The sequence below is a fragment of the Spermophilus citellus genome, assembly GCF_964194105.1.
Source record: "Spermophilus citellus genome assembly, chromosome: 9".
Taxonomy (NCBI): Eukaryota; Metazoa; Chordata; class Mammalia; order Rodentia; family Sciuridae; genus Spermophilus; species Spermophilus citellus.
In genome coordinates this window covers 104,290,495-104,312,429 of record NC_138191.1, presented here as the reverse complement: position 1 = coordinate 104,312,429, position 21,935 = coordinate 104,290,495, and the positions used below count along the sequence as shown (strand labels likewise).

At 36.2% G+C, this 21,935-nt stretch overlaps 1 protein-coding gene across 10 annotated transcripts in view; it reads left to right on the top strand.

Annotated features, from left to right (window-relative positions):
- The window catches only part of MAST2 (microtubule associated serine/threonine kinase 2), a 181,433-nt gene that overhangs the window by 29,416 nt on the left and 130,082 nt on the right, over positions 1 to 21,935 (top strand). For all 10 annotated transcript variants that reach the window (XM_081307162.1, XM_081307163.1, XM_081307168.1 and 7 more), the window contains exon 3: positions 1,355 to 1,497. In XM_081307162.1, the coding sequence (XP_081163288.1) occupies positions 1,355 to 1,497 (143 nt within the window). The remainder of the gene's footprint in view (positions 1 to 1,354; positions 1,498 to 21,935) is intronic.

Below are 21,935 nucleotides of genomic sequence, written 5' to 3'. Positions count from 1 at the left end.
TGATTAAAAGTAAAACAGGGCTGGGCATGTGGCTCAGTGGTAGATCACTTGCCTAGCATGTGTGAGGCACTGGGTTCAATTCTCAGAACCACATATAAATAAATGAATAAAATAAAGGTTCATTAGCATCTAAAAAAAAAGTGAAAAAAAAAGTAAAACAGACTCATTTTTTAAAAAAAATTTGAGTATAAAAACATGTATCAGGGCTGGGGATGTGGCTCAAGTGGTAGCACGCTTGGCTGGCATGCATGCAGCGCGAGGTTCGATCCTCAGCACCACATACAAATAAAGATGTTGTGTCCACCGAAAACTAAAAAATAAAACATTAAAAAAAAAAGAAAAAAATATGTATCATGACAAAGTGAAGTTCTTAGTCTTTCTCCTGCATCTTAGTTGTTTTTGTTTAGTTTTTGCCAAATTGCTGTCCAAATGAGATATCTCATATTTTGTTTGTAGCAAAAACAAGAAAACTGTAAATAACTAGGATTTTGCTGGCACAGGAAGATTTAAGTGAATTAGGTGGTTAAAATTAAGCCAATTGAAAGTACTAGGCATAATGCTGAAGCTGAATGAGTGAATGGGTGTGAAAAAGAGTGGAAGGAGATGAGGCCAGGAAGTAATCTTGATCTATGGGGGTCTTTTTATGATGTTAATTCTTTAAATAATTAATTATTTGGCTTAATTCTTTAAATAGTAGAGAGCCAACAGAAGTTTTTAGGGAAGGAAATTATACCACTACATTTATTTTGGTTACACCACTAGCAGCAATGCGAAGAATGTTGTGAAGAAAGGATGAAAGTGGCAAGTTAGCTGGCAAGTTCCTGAGGTTCTAGACACTTAGTCTTTTTTTTAAAACACAGTCTTTACAGGTAACTTTCATGTAATTTTCAGTGAGATTAAGGCAGTCAGTAAATTGGATTGAGCACATGAAGTCTTCTAAGTGAGTCTTCTGCTCTCTAGCAGTGTAGATTGTTTCTCTTCTGAATCCCAAGGCCAGACTTATTTAGGAAAATTTGTCTGTACCACTCATGTTGCACTGAGTTAGTGAGAAACCAAGTAGATTGGAAGAGATTGGAAAACTCCCATACTGATGGTTAGGTATATATCAAGGTAGGAGGTTGGCATGTTATTGAATATTACTGAAAACAGTCAATTCATTTCAGTGTCCTACTTGGAATTCTCACTACCACCGAGACATTTGGACATTTTAATGCACTATAGATTATAAAATGGATAAGAAAGACTTTACTTTGTATTAATATGATTTTATCCATTTGACATCATTGCATCTGTGTTTTTTCATTTATTTATCAATAAATAATTACATATATATTTTTTGACCCTTGGTTTGAAGGTAAGCAGCTGCTCCCTTTGTCCAGCAGTGTACACAGCAGCGTGGGACAGGTGACTTGGCAATCTTCAGGAGAAGCATCAAACCTGGTTCGAATGAGAAATCAGTCCCTTGGACAGTCTGCCCCTTCTCTTACTGCTGGCTTGGTAAGTGATAGTAAGGATGTTGGCTTTTTTTGGGAACAAACCCTTGAGCTTCATTTGTCATTGCTACATATTATTCTCCTTTTTAGGATTTAAGTAATTTCTCAAAGTGAAGTATGGAACAAGATTGGAATTTTCATTGAATATATTCTGTTGACTCTCTCAGGCTGTCACTGTCACTGGTACTAATTAGTGAGCATCAAGGAAAGATTCAGTATGGTTGTAATGTTAATGAATACATTTCCTGGGAAAGAACTTTTTTTTTTTAATAGAAATGATTCTAAATTTTGTGACATTGTGTTGCTTCTATATACAACTCTGTGGTATACATATTTAATATATGATAGGGAACATCTTTGAAATACAGTGGGTACTTAAATATACATTAGATGAAATAATGAGACTTTTCTTCACCTGGATTTTGTGTGAGAAGCAGGGCATGTATGATAGTCTGGGCATGCTGTTTTCTGCCTGTCCTTGTAAGTTATACCATTTTACCTTCAATGGTTCTGCCTGGCTACCTAAGGCACCCATTAATTTTCTGCCAATTTCATACCCTTCCCTCTGACCTTTAGAATAGGTTCTAATAATAATTTTCAAGGTACAATAGCAAACTTGCCCCCATTAAAATGTAATCTAATCTATACTTTAGAATTATCAGCCTTTTGTCTTCCATGGAATAGAAAGTTTTACCCATTTGTTCATCCCGGAAGAGGGGATGGGGGAGGTATTCTTTGTGTAGCAAGAAGAGAGCTGAATTTTTGATCAAGGGATTTCCTAATATTACCTGAAGTTTGGGATTCTTAGGCTGTAGAGAGAACCAGGCACTTCTCCTTAAGGCACTTCTCCTTTCCCCAAATTTTTATTTTTAAAATTTCAAACTTACAGAAAAATTGAATAAATGGTACAGTGAACATCCATATAAGCCTTTGCCTGGATCAGTTTGTAAATATTTAGCCATATTTATTTTATCTGTATGTATATTTAATTTTTTCCTGAGACATTTCAAAGCAAGTCAAGGACAATATTATACTGTATCCTTAAGTATTTTTTTCTAAGATCAAGGACAGTCTCCTAAATTACTGTAATATTATTAGATCCAGAAAGTTTAACGTTAATTTAATAAAAGTGTCTAATATAAAAGCCATATTCAGATTTCCCAACCTGGTCCCCACATGTCTATAAAAGCCCCACCCCTTCTTATTTAGCCTTTGGAACTTAAAAAAAAATATATGGGATGTGCACCCTCATAAAGTCTAAGGGTAGTTCTGGGCATCTACATTTTCCTTAAAAATACTATACCTAATTCTACAACACTCCTTTTAGAACTACTGCCACCAACTTAAAGGAGAGTGTTTGATTTTGAGGTCATGTGTCATAGAAGGGATTCCTAGACTAAGGTTGGTGGAGTCCTAGCCTAGGCTAAGTGAAGTAAGTACAGTAGTCCTTAGTATTTGTGGAGAGTTTGTTCCAGGAATCTCTCAGATTTCAAAATCTGCAGATTCTCAAGTTTCTTATACATAGTGGCACAGTATTTACATATAATTTATGTATAGCCTCCATATACTTTAAATCATTTCTAGATTTTTTATACAATGTAAATGTTACATAGACAATTGTTGTATCGAATTATAAACACATTTTAAAGGATACAAATAAATAGATGAGGAACTACATGATGTCTGGAAGTGTACTGAGTGCAGGAGCTTCCTCTCCTGTGAGTTGGTGCATGCCATCCTCCTGGCATGTGGATGAATTCCTCTTCCTTTAAGCCACGCTTCCATGTGCTTAGCTGTCCAGGAACACTGTAAACCCTGTACTTTGGTTTTTCATAGAGATTTCATTATATATGCATGACTCAAGCATAGACAACTGTTTAGAAATGTGATTGAACACAAAATGTGTTACTAATGCTAATAGGCTGAGGGGAGGAAACCCACAAGCAAGGCTAGTCTGTTTAGAAATCTTCTTGGCCTCTCTGTGTAGCATTCCTTTTTAGGTATGAGGCCAGATTCCTTTTGAAATGGGGGTCTTGCACTATCAGAAAAGATAGGTCAGAGAATTTCTTTATGGCCAGTTCCAAGATAGAAAGGTGTGGGAGATGAGGGTGGGTTGGGTGTAGAGTATTTTTTGTTTCTGTGTCCTGCCTTGGGGAAGAGAAATTCTAGTTTCTATGTATAGCTTTAGGGAGAAGGGTAAAAAAGAATTGATGAAAGAAGGGCTTAAAAGTATTGATGAAAGAAGGCTTAAAAGTATTCCAACTTTATAACAAAAAAACTGAATTCATTTTTATCACTCTGGGAAGCTGTTCTGAAGCTACTTTAAGAACTAAGGACACAAAGCCAATTTTTTTTTTTTTTAAGAGAGAGAGAATTTTCTTTTAATATTTATTTTTTAGTTTTTGGCAAACACAGCATCTTTGTATGTGGTGCTGAGGATCGAACCTGGGCTGCACGCATGCCAGGTGAGCACCACCGCTTGAGCCACATCCCCAGCCCAACGCCAAATATTTTGACTTTATTATTTTAGTTATTTAAGAAATAACAGGGCTATGTGAGTTGTGAGATTGGTAAACCTGGACAAAAACCACAATATATATGCGGTAATATCAGAAGGTGAGATTCATATAAAATAAAATCAATCATTTTAGAGTGTACATTTAATAGCATTTAGTACATTCACAATGTTTGCAGCTACCATCTACCTAAAGTTCTAAAATATTGCACTACTCTAGAAGAAAACTGTCTACCCATTAAACAGTCATTCCTTATGCTACCCTTATCCCAACCATGGCAACCACCAATCTGCTTTCTGATCCTAGGGATTTACCTATTCTGTATTCATATAAGTGAAGTCATATAGTAAGTCCCACCTTTTGTGTCCAACTTTTGTTATTGAAGATTGAACCCAGGGACACTTAACCGCTAAGCCGCATTCCCATCCTTTTTTTTTTGAGATAGGGTCTCACTAAGTTGTGTAGGGCCTCCTCTCTAAGAGGAGACTGGCTGCAAACTTATAATCCTTCCGCCTCAGCCTCCTGAGTTGCTAGTGACTTTTTTCATTTATCATGTTTTTAAAGTTTTTCTGTATTATAGCACATAATTTATTCCTCTTTATGACTGAATAAGATTCCATTGTATGGATTTACAGTAGTCTCCCCTTAGCTGTACTTTGGCTTTCCAGGGTTTAAGTTATCTGAGGTCAGTAGTAGTACAAAAATAGGGAAATTCCAGAAATAAGCAGTTCATAAGTTTTAAATTACGTACTATTTCGAGTAGCTTGATGAAGTCTTATACCATCCTGATCTGTCCTGCCTTAAACATCTTTGTTCAGCTGTATATGTTCCCTGCCTGTTAGTCTCTTAGTAACCATGTTATCAGATCAGCTGTTCTGGTGTTGTAGTGCTTGCTTCAAGTTACTCTTGTTTTACTCAATAATAGCTCCCAAATTCAAAAGCAGTGATGGCAGTTTTACTACACAGTATATTTAATTATTAATTATTATTATTTTCATCTTACTGCCTAATTTATAAGTTACAACCCTAGCCCCAGGGTTTTTTATCTTGTCCTTCTGTCTTCTTGCATTCTTTCTTTCTTGGCTGCAATTGAGTAGCTTTCTTCTATCATGCCATTCTGCTGTGATGCTCTGTCTCACTTCAGGCCCAGAGAAATGGAGTTGGTTGACTGTTGACTGAGACTTCTCAAACTGTGAGCTAAAATAACTTTTCCTTCTCTAAGTTGTTCTTGTCAGGTATTTGGTTACATCAATGAAAGGCTGAGTAACATGTCATCTGATGTAGATACTCTTTAAAAAAGTAATTTAGAGCTGAGGGTATAGCTCAGTGGTAGAGTGCCTGCTAAGTGTGCATGAGGCCCTAAGTTTGATCCCCAGCAACACACAAACACACACACACACACACACACACACACACACACACGAGTTTATTTATTTAAAGTTTTATTATGGTTTCTTTGTTGACTCATAAGTTATTTTTTTTAACGTTTATTTTATTTATTTATTTTATGTGGTGCTGAGGATCAAACCCAGTGCCTCACGCATACTAGGTGAGCATTCTACCAGTGAGCCACAACCCCAGCCCCTTGGTTATTCTTTTTGTTAAGAGGAATATGTTTCTAATGCCACCTAGTGTCATTTCCAGGGTATATGAATAATGTTTCATAAGAGGTTTTAAAACAAAAATTGGGAGATTTAATGAGATTTGGGTATTAACAGTCTAGAGTTTTTCAAAAACATTCTCTCCTTTTTTTCTGGCAATATCAGGTTTCAACCCCAGGGCTTTGTGCATCCCAGGCAGGCACTCTTCCACTGAGCAACAACTTCAGCTCAGTCATCCTTTCTCAAATACCAAAATAATCATTATTTTACCTGAACAAATTTGGAGCCGAATTTTACCTAGGATTGTTAAACATTTTTATCTCTTCTGTGATGATTTATAAAGAATTTAAGGTATATCATCCTAATATAAAGACCTCTATTATTGTCTAAGGAAAATTAAAATTTAAAAACATTAAAAATGAATTGGTGGGGCTGGGAATGTGGCTCAGGCGGTAGCGCGCTCGTCTGGCATGCGTGCGGCCCGGGTTCGATCTAAATATTAAAAATTCTCTCTCTCTCTCTCCTCTCTCTCTCTCTCTTTAAAAAAAAAATGAATTGGTTGTCTAATGGTATCTTAGTTCATTTTGCGTTGCTATAATAGAATACCTGATTGGGTAGTTTGTAAAAAGTAGAAATTTATTTCTCACAGTTCTGGAGTCAGGGAAGTCCTAGATCAAGGTATTGGCATGTGGTGAGGGCTTCCTTGCTACATCCACAGATGGTGGAAGGTGGAAGGGCAAGAGAGTGTACCCACTCCTACAAGCCCTTTTTTAAAAAAAATATATTTTTTTAGTTGTAGATGAACACAATATCTTCATTTTTATTTGTTTATTTTTATGGGGTGCTGGGGACTGAACCCAGGGCCTCACGAATGCGAGGCAAGCGCTTTACCATTGAGCTACAACCCCAGCCCTACAAGCCCTTTTTATAGTGGCATTAACCCATTTTGGGGGCTACATTTATACCATAATGTAATGAATTCTTATAATTTTTTGTTTCCTCAGCATCCATATCAAATATATATTGATTTTTTAAAAAAATTTTAATTGGAAGCAATGCTCAGTCACCCTTAACCGAATTTCCAGTTCTGTATCCCCTCCCAGTTCCTTGGTGTTGTCAGTCCAGACTTCTGTTTTATGCAACCACCTCCTGCAGCCACCTCCTGCAACCACCTCCTGGTAACAACTAGGTGCAGGGGCTGTGCAGATAGGCTGATGTGATTCCCTGTCAGTCACAGTGTGACCTATTGGAACTTATGTCTGCTTGATTTAAACTCACTAGTTAAAACTCCCCAAGGAAAATCTGTTTGGATAACTTCCTGGACCCGAATAAGTTAGCTTGGGGATCTGCCACTCCATTTTCTGATGTGTGTGTGTGTGTGTGTGTGTGTGTGTGTGTGTGTGTGTGTCTTCCAAGTGTGCCATGTACCCCGCACGGCCTTAAGTAATAAAATCTTGATTTTTATCTTATGTTTCCCCTTAATCATTGAAGGAGTGATCTCTACCTTAAAGATCTTAATGTACCATAACAATTGGGATTACAAAGATATCTTATTGAATTTGTTGATGCTTATAATACATGGGAAAATGTTTATGAAAGTTTTCCAAAAAGTGTCATGTGTCAAAGAGAATGATATTAAGTTATCAGTTAAAAGTTACACCAGGGTTGGGGTTGTGGCTCAGTGGTATAGTGCTTGCCTAGTGTGTGTGAGGCACTGGGTTTGAGCCTCAGCACCACATAAAAAGAAATAAATAAAATAAAGGTATATTGTGTCCATCTATAACTAAATAAATTTTAAAAAATATATTTAAAAGAAGTTAAACCAGTGGATTTTGTTTTTAATATTCTACAGAATGTACCAGTTCTGGCTTTTTTTTTTTTTTTTAGAGAGAGAGTGAGAGAGGAGAGAGAGAGAGAATTTTTCAATATTTATTTATTTATTTATTTTTTAGTTCTCGGTGGACACAACATCTTTGTTGGTATGTGGTGCTGAGGCTCGAACGCGGGCCGCACGCATGCCAGGCGAGCGTGCTACCGCTTGAGCCACATCCCCAGCCCAGTTCTGGCTTTTTTTATACCAGGGATTGAACACAGAGGTTCTTTACCACTGAGCCACATCCCCCACCCTTTAATTTTTTTTTTTTTTTTTTTTGAGACAAGGTCTCACTAAGTTGCTTAGGGCCTTGCTAAGCTTTGAGCTTGTGATTCTCCTACCTTAGCCTCCCAGCCTCTGGGATTACAGGCCTTGGTCACCGGGCCCAGTAGTATTGGCCTTTTGATTGGGCCTTTAATGTCATGTAATGCCATGCATCTGTGTGTGTGTGTGTGTGTGTGTGTGTATGTGTGTGTGTGTGTGTGTGTGTGTATGTGTGTGTGTGTGTGAAAATATTTTTTTTTTTTTTAGTTGTTGATGGACCTTTATTTCTTTTTATGTAGTGCTGAGAATTGAATCCAGTGCCTCACATATGCCAGGCAAGCGCTCTATCACTGAGCTATAACTCCAGCCAGCGTCTGTGTATTCAACAGTGCTAGGCAAAGATTGAAAAGCAGTGCCATTAGTATGTTTTGTCATGTAAGCAGATATTTGAATTGTGATAGAAAACTAGTTTTTACTAGATATTAGGCCTAGGTTCTTTTGCATGCATTCTTATATATTTCTCAGCCATATTGAGTGTATTGTCATTTTTCCATTTTTGGAATCTGTCTTGTCTATAGACAGATCGGGAACACGACTGATTTTAGAGATTGGAGACCATTATAAAAAGAGGAATGTTAAATAGTAGTTGCTGAAAATAGTTAATATAGCAGACCTGAGATTGTAATTCTTAGCAGGCCTTTCTGCAAGGTTGGCTCTTAGCTGATGTCTGGGAACTTGAGCTCTTATTTATTTATTTATTTATCTTGTGTGGTACATACTAGGCAAGCACCCTATCACTGAACTACATCCCCAGTCCTTTGGAACTTTTGTAGTAAACAGTTTCCTACACTGATAAAACTCTTCCTTGAATGGCAAGGAACAGTGACTCACTGTGCCTAGACTATACAAACCATGTAATTTATGCTAAGCACTTGCTTTCCTTTTGGCAATCTGAAATTTTGAAGGCAGAGGGGCCATGTGACTAGCTCCAATGCATGCTTGGAGTACTCAGTCTCTGGTGAACTTTCCTGGTAGACAGTATTTTATGTATGTTGTCAGAATTTGTTGCTGGAGGAATTAAGTGTGCTCTGTGTGACTTTACTAGGAGAGAATTCTTATAGGCTTATACCTGATTTCCTCCAGACTACTTTATTTGCTGATTTTGATTTGTATACTTTCACTGTAATAAATCTTACTTATGAATATGACTATTTGCAGAGTCCTGTATTTACTCCTAGACAATCACTGAACCTAGGGGATGGTCTTGGGGATCCCCGACACAGGGAGTCTTTGCAAGGCTTGTAGAGTGGTTAAGGGTCATCTTCCCAGATTTACATTAATGATGGAGATTGCAGATTATTTTATGTTAATTACTTTAAGTCAGTTCATAGCACCTGATCCATGTTTTTCTCTGCTGCTAATTACTTAAGGAACGGCATTGTTTGCCTTGTCCTATTAGGATGACAATGTTTCTACCATGACCTCCTTGTGTGCTTTATGACACATAAAGGAGATAAGAAGATCAGGACTCTATTTTCTTGGTCTGTTAACTCCTTGCATTGAGTCTTATTTTCATCTTGTTTTTATTATTTTTGTTCAGTTAATGTTATTTATGTGTCTACTATGTTAAAAGTATAATGCTGAGAAAGAAAATTAGGATACATATCTCTTAAGCTACCTTATTTATTTATTAATTTATTTTCTCCTATACTTTGCCCATGCTTAATAAATCCTCTTCTGTTTTCTCTTTTTTTCTCCTCAGGATTTCCTGAGTGATATTTTATGTTTGTGAATATGTTTAACAGTTTAGGTACTCAAAAAAATAAATGTTTTAGGTTGTTCATCTTACTTCCCATTCTTGCAACATTATTTCTAACCCATAAAATGACATAATTTGCAGCATATACTCTGGTATGTGGATGTATGTGTGCATACATGTAGGTTTGTATGTTTAGTAACCACAATTTGTTAGTGTTGAATGAGAGAATTATGGGAAGACTTTTGATTCAAGATATTCTGTCAGTATTTAACATGTGGAATGTATATGTAATAAATAGATTAATAACAATGCAGCTCTAATAGGTTAAATTGAACCTATGCAGTCCATTTAATTCTGTGATCCATTTGAAACGAATTTGTAAATTTTCATCCTTAACTGCTTACATTGAGGTATTTACATCTATTGTGGGACTTGGGAATTAATCTTGCTATGGTGTTGTAAAGTTAGAAGTAAATCAAACAATGATAGTCTCAGTTCTTTGGGTGGAGAGGTATAAAACAGAGATGACATAAGAAAAATTATACTTTTGAGGATAATACTAGATTTGTGTTTAAATTAGGGTCATGGTATCTCTAGGCTGTAGAATTCTTTCCTAAATTGTGTCTGGTTTAACTAGTAAGTAATAATGTATCCACATGATATTGGGGCTTTTTTTATTCATTTAGCAAACATATTTCAGGTTTTCATTGGGTTTCCAGGAATTGTTTTGAATGTGGGAGAAAATAAGATGTATAAGACACTGTCCTTAATTATAGAAAACTACTAGTTGCTTTATGATCACTATATGAGGCATGTTTTGGTCACAAAAGAAGTGGTGATAAGTTGTGAATGTGTGGGTATTAAAAACTTAATGATAATGCTTGAACTGGGTTTTAAAAAATTGGGGGGAGGATACTAGGGATCAAACCCAGGACATCATACATGTTAGGCAAGCCCTTTTCCATTTTGCTATATTCCCAGCCCTGTTTTATAAAATTTTGAGACAGAGTCTTGCTAAATTTCTCAGACTGACCTTGAACTTGGGATTCTCTTGCCTTGGTCTCATGAGTACTTGGGATTACAGGTGTGTGCCATCACGCCTGACAGAGAAAGGTGATAACCAGAGTCAAAGGGTAGAGGGCAGATAATGATAAATAAACAAAGGGTGTGTGTGTGTGTGTGTGTGTGTGTGTGTGTGTGTAGAGATCACTGTATATTGTTTTATTGTTTAGAGAAAGTTTTTTTTTAACTGAATGAGGGTCTTTGCCCATGTTCTTTACTCTCTGTACATTTTTTTGTTTTCCTCCTCAGTTGTCTCATCTCTATTTAATTTACTTTAATTCTGACCCTTTTCTTAATTGACTTATATATGCAAAATATCCTAGAATACTTTCTGGAATTAATTATCTAATAATTTTACTCTTCCTAGAAACCTCTACAGGTTATGCTTTTAATTACAAGGAATTGATGGAGATCAGAGAATGAATCCATTAACCAAAAGATAAGAATATGGGAGTCAGAATAGACTTAAGGATTGAATGATTGTCTAGTAAACAATTGTGTATAGAGCTCAGGAAATTTGTGCTAGAGATATAGATTCAAGTGTCAATATTCTTATCAGTATGAAAATGGTAGTTGAAAGTATGAATGTGGATGATGAGTTCATTTGAGGAAGAACATGGAAAGATTTAATACTAAGGACAGCCTGTGGGAATACCTCTTTTGTTAGGTGGTTATCTCTGTTAGCATAGAGATCATGTCTTTTTTAATAGATCTTTTTGGACTGCTTTTTTTTTTTTGCAGTTTCTGTACTAGGTGCTGCATGTACACAGAATAATAAAATATGGTGTTTGTGCTTAGCACAATTGTAGGCTTTCAGGAGGAAGGGAGATAGATGTGTAGTAAATAGTGGGAAGCAAAACATGCTGTAGGAAAGTGAGAAAAACTGCTTATCTTCAGTAACTATTCCATTACTGTGTCTCTCAATATGATTAGTTAGGGATTTTGCTAATCTTTCAAGCAGCATAATCAATTTGTGGAATATTTTATATTGCTTAAAGAAACCAGGTAGTCCTTTCAACAGAAAAGTTGCTTTAAATATATATATCTCTTGTTATTATAATTTTTCCGTTGACTGCCAGTATTAAATGGGATAAGAAGATGTTTGCTGCTTTGCTTTAAATAAAAATGCTTAGAGAATTAATTAAGAATAGAAAGATTTATATTGAAACAAATGTAATTGTTCTCAAAGGGTATTGAGAATTGATCCTTTAGTAAATGTTAATATTTCTTACTAGCTTTTATGAGTGGCACTGATTATGGAAGGGTAAAAGATATAGACATGAGTCTTGTCTATGGAATTTAGAGCTTCATGTGGTGACAGACACTAGTAAATTTTCAGAGAAATAAGTATATTATTCTGAGTTAGCATTGATGTAATTATAGCTATAAATGGCAATGAAAAGATTAAAGTTAATACTTTCAAAGAACCACAGTGTTTGAAATATATTTTAGTATAAATAAAATGAATATGTATGTTTGTTAACTTGGTTTTTCAGTATGAAATCATAGTCCATGTCCTCTGTACAGTGACTTTAGAACTGTATTAAAAATATCTCTGACAACAAAACTTTTTAGGAGACATTTTATTGTGTTTTCTGTAGTTCATTTTAGGTTCCTGGTTATGAATGCAATTGTAAATTGCTATAGTGTGCCTATTAAAGAAATTGATGGGCATCCGATCTAGTCTTTCTGACTTTGAAGGAATCTGGTTTTTCATTATCAGCTTATGGTGGCAGTCTATTACCTGCATTATACTAAAGGGCCTGTGCTGTTTTCCCTTCAGCACCAAAAACGTTGATGTGAATGTAAATAATTTGCATTTCTCTAATTGCTAATGATATTGAACATTTTTTCATATATTTGTTGAGTGATCATATTTCTTCTTTTGTGAAGTGTCTGTTCAGTTCCTTAGTTCATTTATTGATTGGGTAGTTTGTTTTTTGGTTTTCGAATTCTTTATATATCCTGGAGATTAATGTTCTATCTGATGTGCAGATGGCAAAGATTTTCTTCCATTCTGTAGGCTCTCTCTTCACATTTTGATTGTTTCCTTTGCTGAGAAGGAGCTTTTTAATTTGAATCTGTCCCATTTACTGATTCTTGATTTTACTTCTTGTGCTTTAGGAGTCTTGTTAAGGAAGTCAGGTCCTAGGCCAACATGGTGAATATTTGGGTCTACTTTTTCTTCTGTTAGGCATGGGGTTTCTGTTCTAGTGCTTAAGTCTTTGAACCACTTTGAGTTGAGTTTTGTGTAGGGTGAGAGATAGAGGTTTAATTTCATTTTGTTACATATGGATTTCCATTTTTGCCAGCACCATATGTTGAATAGGCTATCTTTTCTCTAGTGAATGTTTTTGGCACCTTTGTCTAGTCTGATATAACCATATTTATGTGGGTTTGTCTTCATGTCTTCTATTCTGTAGCACGGGTCTTCATGTCTGTTTTGGTGCCAATACCACGATGGTTTTGTTACTATAGCTCTATAGTATAGTTTAGATTTTATATTGTGATGCGTCCTGTTTGACTCCTCTTGCTGAGGATTGCTTTGGCTATTCTGGGTCTCTTATTTTTCCAAATGAATATCATGACTACCTTTTTTATGAACAACATCATTGGAATTTTAATAAGAATCACATTAAATCTGTATAGCGCTTTTGGTAGTATGGCCACTTTGATGATATTAATTTTGCCTATCCAAAAGCTTGGGAGGGCTTTCTGTCTTCTAAGGTCTTCTTCAATTTCTTTCTTTAGTGTTCTGTAGTTTTCGTTGTAGAGGTCTTTCACTTTTTTTGTTAGATTGATGCCTAAGGTTTTTTTTTTTTTTTTTTAAGCTTTTGTGAATGGGGTAGTTTTCCTAATTTCTCTTGCAGTGGATTTGTCACTGATGTATAGCAATGTGCTTGATTTATGAGAGTTGATTTTTTTTTAATTAAAAAAATTTTTTAGTTGTCAATGGGCCTTTATTGTTATTTATTTATATGTAGTGCTGAGAATTCAACCCAGTGCCTCACACATGCTAGGCAAGTGCTCTACCACTGAGCTACAACCCCAGCCCCCTATGTGTGTTGATTTTTTTTAATATTTATTTTTTAGTTGTAGTTGGACACAGTACCTCCATTTCACTTATTTACTTTTATGTGGTGCTGAGGATCGAACCCAGCGTCTCGCATGTACAAGGCGAGCGCTCTACTGTTGAACTACAACCCTAGCCTCTGCTACTTTGCTGAATTCATTTATTATTTCTAGAAGTTTTTGGTGGAGTTTTTTGGGCTTTCTAAATATAGAAATATGTCGTTGGCAAATAGTAATGGTTTGAGTTCTTCTTTTCCTATTCGTTTCCCTTTAATTTCTTTCTTCTAATTGCTCTGGCTAGAGTTTCAAGGACCATGGTGAAAGAGGGCATCCCTGTCTTGTTCCAATTTTTTCAGGAATGCTTTCAATTTTTCTCCACTTAGAATGATGTTGGCCTTGGGGTTAGCATGTATAGCTTTTATAATATTGAGGTATGTTCCCATGATCCCTAGTTTTTCTAGTGTTTTGAACATGAAGGGGTGCTGTAATTTTGTCAAATACGTTTTTTGCATCTATTGAGATGATCATATGATGCTTACTTTTAAGTATTGACGTGATGAATAGGCTGCTGCTCTAGAGAAGAGACTTGCAGGATGGAATCACACCAGGGATCTAGCTTTGATTTTGCACTTAATCACTTTAGTAGTTTTTACAGTGCAACTCATTTTAAGATGTCTTCCTCTAAGACAAGGAAGATTGGTAGGAATTAGAATTTAATGATAGGATTTTGAGTTTCTATAAAAGTTTTGAATTCTTTATGTCAGTGTTTGAATTAAAGGCCTTCCTTTGTCTTTTTTTTAAATTTCTTGTAGTTGTAGATGGGTAGAATGCCTTTATTTTATTTATTTTTATATGGTGCTGAGGATCGACCCAGTGCCTCACACATGCTAGGCAAGCACTCTGCCACACCCCCAGCCCCTTCCTTTGTCTTTTTGGATATGTCTATTGAAATGTGAATGTGTGTGTCTTTCATTTTGTTTTTCCCTTACTGGGGATTGAGCCCAGGGGTGCTCTACCACTGAGCTACACCTCTGGTCTGGGATTATAGGCTTGCCCTGTTTGTTCTTTAATAAGATTTTAGTTTTATCCTTTAAAAAACAATGGGGAAGATGAAACCTATTTTTAAAGGAAAGTACAAAACAATTTTTCTGCTTTTATTTGTGCTTGAGACTTTTTTTTTTCTGATTTGATGGCATAAAATTTATATTGTAAATGAAATGTGTTATTGATTTTTTCATTCTATGATTGCTTATAAATATTGCCTAGATTTTAAAAAAATGGCAGTAATTTTTGTAGTTTTATCTCACTTCCCTTTTTCCATTTGACCTCTTAATTTTCAGCCCCACTTGAAATGAATTACCTGAGCCAGGGGACTGAGTTTGCTCCTGGCAAACAAAATTAATGGATTAATTTTCAAAAGGGGCAGAAAACTCCCAAGAAAAAAAGTGTCTCTTAGATGTAAAGGAAAGTGCATTTATGGGGAGAGGGTAAAATGAAAATGTAAGAATTTAAGCTTATTTATTTAACTTTTTACTTTGAAATAATTATAGACTCACAGAAAGTTACAGAAATAGTACTGAATGTTCTGTGAACCCTTTACCCAGTTTTCTCCAATGTGTTATCTTATATGCTATAGTAGCAAAACCTGGAAATTGATAATTATATAGCACTTAAATTGGATTACCAAGCTTTTTTGATTTTTTTTTTGGTGGTGTGTGGGGTGGGTTGGGGGGAGTGGGGGGGGGTTACCAGGGATTAGACTCAGGGGCATTTAACCACTGAGCCACATCTCCAGCTCTATTTTGTATTTATTTAGAAACAGGATCTCACTGAGTTGCTTAGCACCTTGCTTTTGCTGAGGCTGGCTTTGAATTCTTGATCCTCCTGCCTCAGCTTCCTGAGCTGCTGGGATTACAGGTGTCCACCACTGGCGCGGATTTTTGCATTTTATATGTATTTGTGCTTGTGTGTTTGTGTGTGGGTGTATGTAGTTTATATAACTTGACTCCATGTGTAGGTTGTGAACTGACTACCACTACAATCGACGTACAGAACTGTTCCATTATGATTAAAGAAGACCCTTATGTTACACTTGTGTACTTGCATTCACCTCTGTCCTTGTCCCCTTGCAACCATTAATCTGTTTTCCTTTTCCATGTTAATATTACATAAATGAAACTGTATAGTGTATAGCCTTTTGAAATTATCTTTTTAGGCTAAGCACAGTGCTTTTGAGATCTACCCAAATTATTGCATATGTTGCTGGGGGTGTAGCTTAGTGTTTAGCATGGGTGAGGCTGTTGGTTCAGCCCCTAGCATCAAAAAACCCATAAGCAAACCACAACAAAAACCCCACACACAAATTATTGCATGTATCCACAGTTCCTTCTTTCTACTTTGTTTTGTGGTATTCCATTGTATGGCTGTGTCACCATCTGTTTATCTACCAACATGCTGATGAATTGGATTTTAAAAAAAGAAAACTATTACAGTTTTAAGGATTCTGCATATATTCTAAATTCTTTGTTGGATATGTAGTTTGCAAATATCTTTTCCCAGTCTCTTCTTTGATTTTTAAATTCTTTTTAACTGAGTCTTTTCCAGAGCAAAAATCTTTAATTTTGATTAAGTTCAGTCTATCAATTTTTTTCTCTTTTGGATGTGCTTTTGTTGTCATCTCTAAGAACTCTTCATCTATCCCTATTTCCTATGTTTTCTTAAAAAATTATAGCTTAATATATTTCTTTTAAATCCATGATCCATTTTGAATTAAGTATATGGTATGAGGTATAGGTCAAGACTTATTTAGCCTGTAGATGTGCCATTGTTCTAGAATAATTTATTGAAAAGTCTATCCTTCCTGCACTGAACTATTTAGCATTTTTGTTAAAAATCAATTGAACATATATGGTGGTGGTCTTTTTCTGGTTTCTCTTTTCTGTTCCATTGACCTAAGGAACTACCCTTCTGCCAGTACTACACTGTCTTGATTACTATACTATATTGTAAGTCCTACCATCAGGTACAGTTGTTGAGAGCCACAGTGGAATGGCCCCTGGCATTTTTCCAGAAGTAATGGTTGAAAGGTGAGCCATTAAGATGATGCTGGATTGATTTAATTGTATATAGACCCCTGCTGTCCGCCTCCAGGCGCCCACTACTTTGGAGTTCCTGTTGAATTCTCCTGGGGGTTCCGAGAGTGAGTGCGCACAGCCCTGTGGTGTTCCTGGGGAGTTCCGGTTGGGGTGCCGGAGAGGAGCCGTGTGGGTGGCGTTCTGGAGAGTTCCCGGGGAGTATGCATGGAGTGCTGTTGGAGTTCAGGCAATAAAGTTTCCTGTTTGAAGATACAAGTGCTTTGTCGCGGCTCGGATTTGTGCCCAGCCAGACTGCGGCATACAGTAATTCTTTACTTTTTATTTCCATTAGGTATAATGATTCTTTATTCTTTATTTCCAAATTGTTTTGCTCTTCTAGTTTCTTTCCCTTTCCATATAAATTTTAGTCATAAGCTGTTTAAATCTACAAAACATTCCTTTGATTTTTTGATATAAATTGCATTAAACCTATATATATGTGTAATAGGAAAAACAAAACTGCTTTTCTTACTCTCACACACACCACAACACAGAACAGTTCTGACACAGATTTGTGGGGCTTTTCTTAAAACTCCAACCAACTCTCCAGGATTGGACACCAGCTGAGTGTCTTGCTGCAGTCCGGCTGGCTGGGCAAAATAAGCGGGGGGTGACGAACAACTTTTGTACATTGATACAGCAGGAGTGGGAGCTGTTTTTTTGTAGGACAGGAGCAGTATTTATACATTCCACACAGCTTATCTTAATTAGCATAAACTAGATACATCAGTCAACCAATAAGAAATCTCCATACTTAATGGCTCGCTGGCCTTACTTCACAAACCACTCCCTCTGGCATTTTGCCAGGCGCCATCCAGACTTGTTTACAGACTCTAATATTCCCCTGGCAAAATGCCAGGTGCCATCCTGACTTGTTTACAGACTCTAACAGTGTCTTAAAATTTAACTCAACTCTGACATTAGCTACCTAGAATTAGCATCAGATCCCACAGGTTAAGGTCCAGTTCAAGATTTCCCTAATTCAGATGCCAATCTCAAGCACCAGGTTGTTTTACCTGTGTTTCTGACCCACTGGCTATATCAGGGATTCCCATGACCCCCTCCTTGGGTGGGAAATTTGGTAGGATGGCTCACAGAACTCAGGAAACCACATTTACCAATTTATTATAAACGACACTGCAACTGATAAAGAGGCACATAGGATGAGATGTGGGAATGACTGTGGAGCTTTTGTACCTTTTCTGGGCACACTACCCTCTAGGCATTGTTGTGTGTTCAGCATCCTGACATGGATTTTTATGGAAGTTTCAGTCATGAAGGCATGATTGATAATCAACACAGTCTCCAGCCCCTCTCCCTATCCTGGAAAATGGGGATAGAAATTTGTAAGCTTCTGATCTTAGCTTGGGCTTTCTGGTACCCAGCTCTCTCCAGAAGCCCAGAAAGAATCACCTCATTATAACAAAAGGCATTCCTATCACTCAGGACATTTATTCCAAGGAAATAGGAGCAGGTCATGAACTGGGATGAAGATCAAAATAGGTATTTCTTATTATAAATCACAATATCACAGTAAGTTTTGGGAGAGTGGCATTTTACTCATGAGTACAGTATGTCTCTCAATTTATTTTAAATTTTTATTAGCATGTTATAATTTTCAATATAAATGTCTTGTGTATATTTTGTTAGATTTCTACCTTTTTCATTTCCTTATGTTTTCTTCCTTGAGGAGGTGAAATTCTTGAAGAGGAGACAGTTCTGAGTATACATAGCCTGTGGTACACAGGAAACTCCAATTAATGTTTATTAAACAAATATTGAAATGACTAAATGGAACCAATATGTGGTTGCTTCTGTAAGAAGTCTTGGGAAAACCTTTTCTGATGAGGTATACTGTAACTCAAAGTGAATCAATAAAAGTAAGGCCATTGTAGTTGCATGTGCAGTTGCACGTGTGATTTTTGACATCAAACATTTTTGTTGATTTTCTTCTCTCCTTTTAATTGTACTGCTCTAGATTCATGTTTTATTAGCAAAATCCTTAATTATTTGAGCATTACATGTAATTTGGTTTGGTTTGTTTTGCTTCTATATGTAAAAGATATGTTCTTTCTTTTGAAAATATATTATTATCTTACTGATTTTAAGTTAAGAGAATTCTAAATGTTAGAATACAGTAAAATAAATGAATAGTTATATTGAGGAGATGCAGAGCAAAATCAGTCCTGGAACAATATTCTGTATAGTAGTGGGGGAAAGTTAGCCTTTCCACCTAGTTCTTTATGTGAGTGTACATCAACGTGTATGTCATGGGAGCAGTGGACTGGGCTGGGGAGGAGATACACATCATGTACAGGGTTAGGTTATTTATTTTAGCTACTACTTTAAAAAATGTTTTTAGTTGTAGGTGGACATAATACCTTTATTTTGTTTACTTATTTTTATGTGGTGCTGAGGATCAAACCCAGTGCCTCACACATGCTAGGCAAGCATTCTACCACTGAGCTACAACCCCATTCCTTAGATAATACTTTAGCAAGAGAATTAGTACTCTTTTTCAGGTATTAATTTTGTCTTAGGATTAACATAGCTTTTAAATCAATATATATAAAATTTGCATGAAAAGTCTCCATCAAATTTTTGTTCTCTTATTCATTTAGTATTGGGTATTGCATCCAACAGTGCTTTACCACTGAGCTACAACTTCAGTTCTTTTTTTTTTTTTTTTTAAATATTGAGACACAGGGTCTTACTAAATTGGTAAGGTTCTTCCCAAGTTGCTGAGGCTGACCTCAAAGTTGTAATCCTCCTAACAGCCTCCTGAGTCGCTGGGATTTCAGGTCCAACTCAGCCCGGCTTTTTTTTTCCCTTGTTGTATTTAACAGTTGTATCTCTAGAACCCCAAATAGCATCTGGTACCTCAAGGATATTTAATTTGTGGAGTAAGCGATGAAAGTAGGATTACTGTTAAAATATAGTGATTTCCTACGCAATTGAGTAACGAATCTTAACTATAAGCCTGTGCAAATCATAGGAAATGGTTTCTGTGGGTTATCAGGAAAATCATTGTCTTTTTACCCTGAGGAGCATGTTTGTTCTGTATAAAAAGGCCTTTCTATTTGGAAGAAATTTTGCTTGACTGATTGAGTCTCTATTTAAGCAACAAACAGAAAAGAATCTTTGTTGAGAAGATCCAGGTTCTATTCTTTGGGCTGGGCACATGCCATCCTAGACTGTGACAGGCCTAGGAAAATCTCCCCAAGACTGACTGCCTCAAGATTTAGATTTTATAACAGAAATTAACCTTCTCATTGTGCTTTCCTCGGCTTGTTTACTATGTAAAGATCCTTAGGACTTTCTGCATAAGTTACTTATAAGACAATTTATTCATGATTTTTTTTGACACATGGAAGGAAAATATGTAGAGAAGTGTGTAAATGCAAACTATTCTGAGAATTTATTTAACTTATGCATATGTTCTGTGTTTTAATCTAGTTCTTGCCAAATAGTCCTCTCAATACTGAAATAATGTGGTAGTAGAAAATTGATGAAAATGCTGGCTTACTCATCCATTTTGGATAGGAAATTGTGCTCTATCTGTTGTATTTAGTTAAAGCTGCATGTTTTAATAAAAAGCATGTGTTGTGGTTTATATATTTAGGTTTCCTGCAAAAGCTCATGCATGAGACAATGCAAGAAAGTTGAGAGGTGAAATGTTTGGGTTATGAGAGTTAACCTAATCAGTGCATTAATCCCCTGAGGGATTAACTGGGTGGCAACTGTTGGCATGTTGGGTGTGGCTGGAGTAGGTAGGTCATTGGGAGTGTGTCTTTAGGGTATATATTTTGTCCTTATTGAGTGGAATTCTCTGCTTCCTGGTACCATGTCCAGAGCTGCTTTCCTTCACCACTCTTCCACCACGTCCTGCCTCACCTAGGGCCCCAAAGAAGCAAATTGGCCTTCTGTGGACTAAATCCTCTAAAACCATGAGCCCCCAAATAAACTTTTCCTCCTCTAATTGTTTTTTTAATATTTTTTTAGTTGCAGATGGACATAATACCTTTATTTATTTATCTTTATGTGGTGCTGAGGATCGAACTCAGTGCCTCACATGTGCTAGGCGAGTGATCTACCAGAGTCATAACCCCAGCCTTCTAATTGTTCTTAACAGGTCTTTTGATCATAGTAGTGAAAAAAATGACTCAAACAACATGGGTTCAAGTTTCTAATACACTGAGCAGGTTACTTCTCCTTCCTGGGTCCTAATTTATTTAGTTTATAAAACAGGGGATTTCAGATAAATTAGTACATCCACACATAAATCAGATTTATTTGAAGCAAAATTCACTGGCCCACTAGAATAATTATAAGTTCTTATGTCTAAAACCTTCTCTTTCTGGCTGTTATATCTGCTAACCTCCTAATTATTCCACCTGTTTTATGTGAGATTCTGTCATAAAGCATATATCTTGCCATTCCTTCTGCCTCCTGCTAGTAGCTTTATTATCTTTAGCAACCACAAGGATCCTTCCAACATCCTGGCACAGTTGTTGGAACTCATGATCATTTCTAGTCCATTTAAGTTCTATGCCTTGTCATTCCTTTGAAATGTTCTTACTTAAAATTGTAACTCTATAGTTAGCCTCCTCATTACAACCTGACAGTTTCTGTTTCCTCCTTTAATTATCCTTAAAATATACCCGTTCTCAGGCTTATTAGTCTTCTCTATTAGATCCTTCTTCTTTTTCCCATCCTTTAATTTTTGCTTTCCTCCTTTTTAAACTTAGATTCCATGATCTGTTAACTTTTACTTTTTAGTCAGTGTCATAAGCTTTTACTGCATTTTTTGTTAACCTGTCTAGCAAATCCATGTGGTAAAACTTTTTCCTTTGCATCACTGTGGTTTAGTGAAGCAGATTGGTGGCCGTATAAAATTACAATGAATACTTTCAGTCATTTTGCACCTCTGTTTATGAATTCTACTTCTCCATTAATGTATTTTCTAGTTCCCTGCCTTATCTTTCCAGTTTTCTTTCCTCTTTTCAATTTTCAGTATCCTTGTTCTCTACTGATTTCCTTCTTATTTCACAGAAAACAACAGCTATGATTTGGAAGCTTCTTTACTACTAAAGTTACAAATATTTTGTAATTTGTGCCTGTGTTTTCTTAGAAATATTCTTCCTCTTATCTCTCTGTTCAT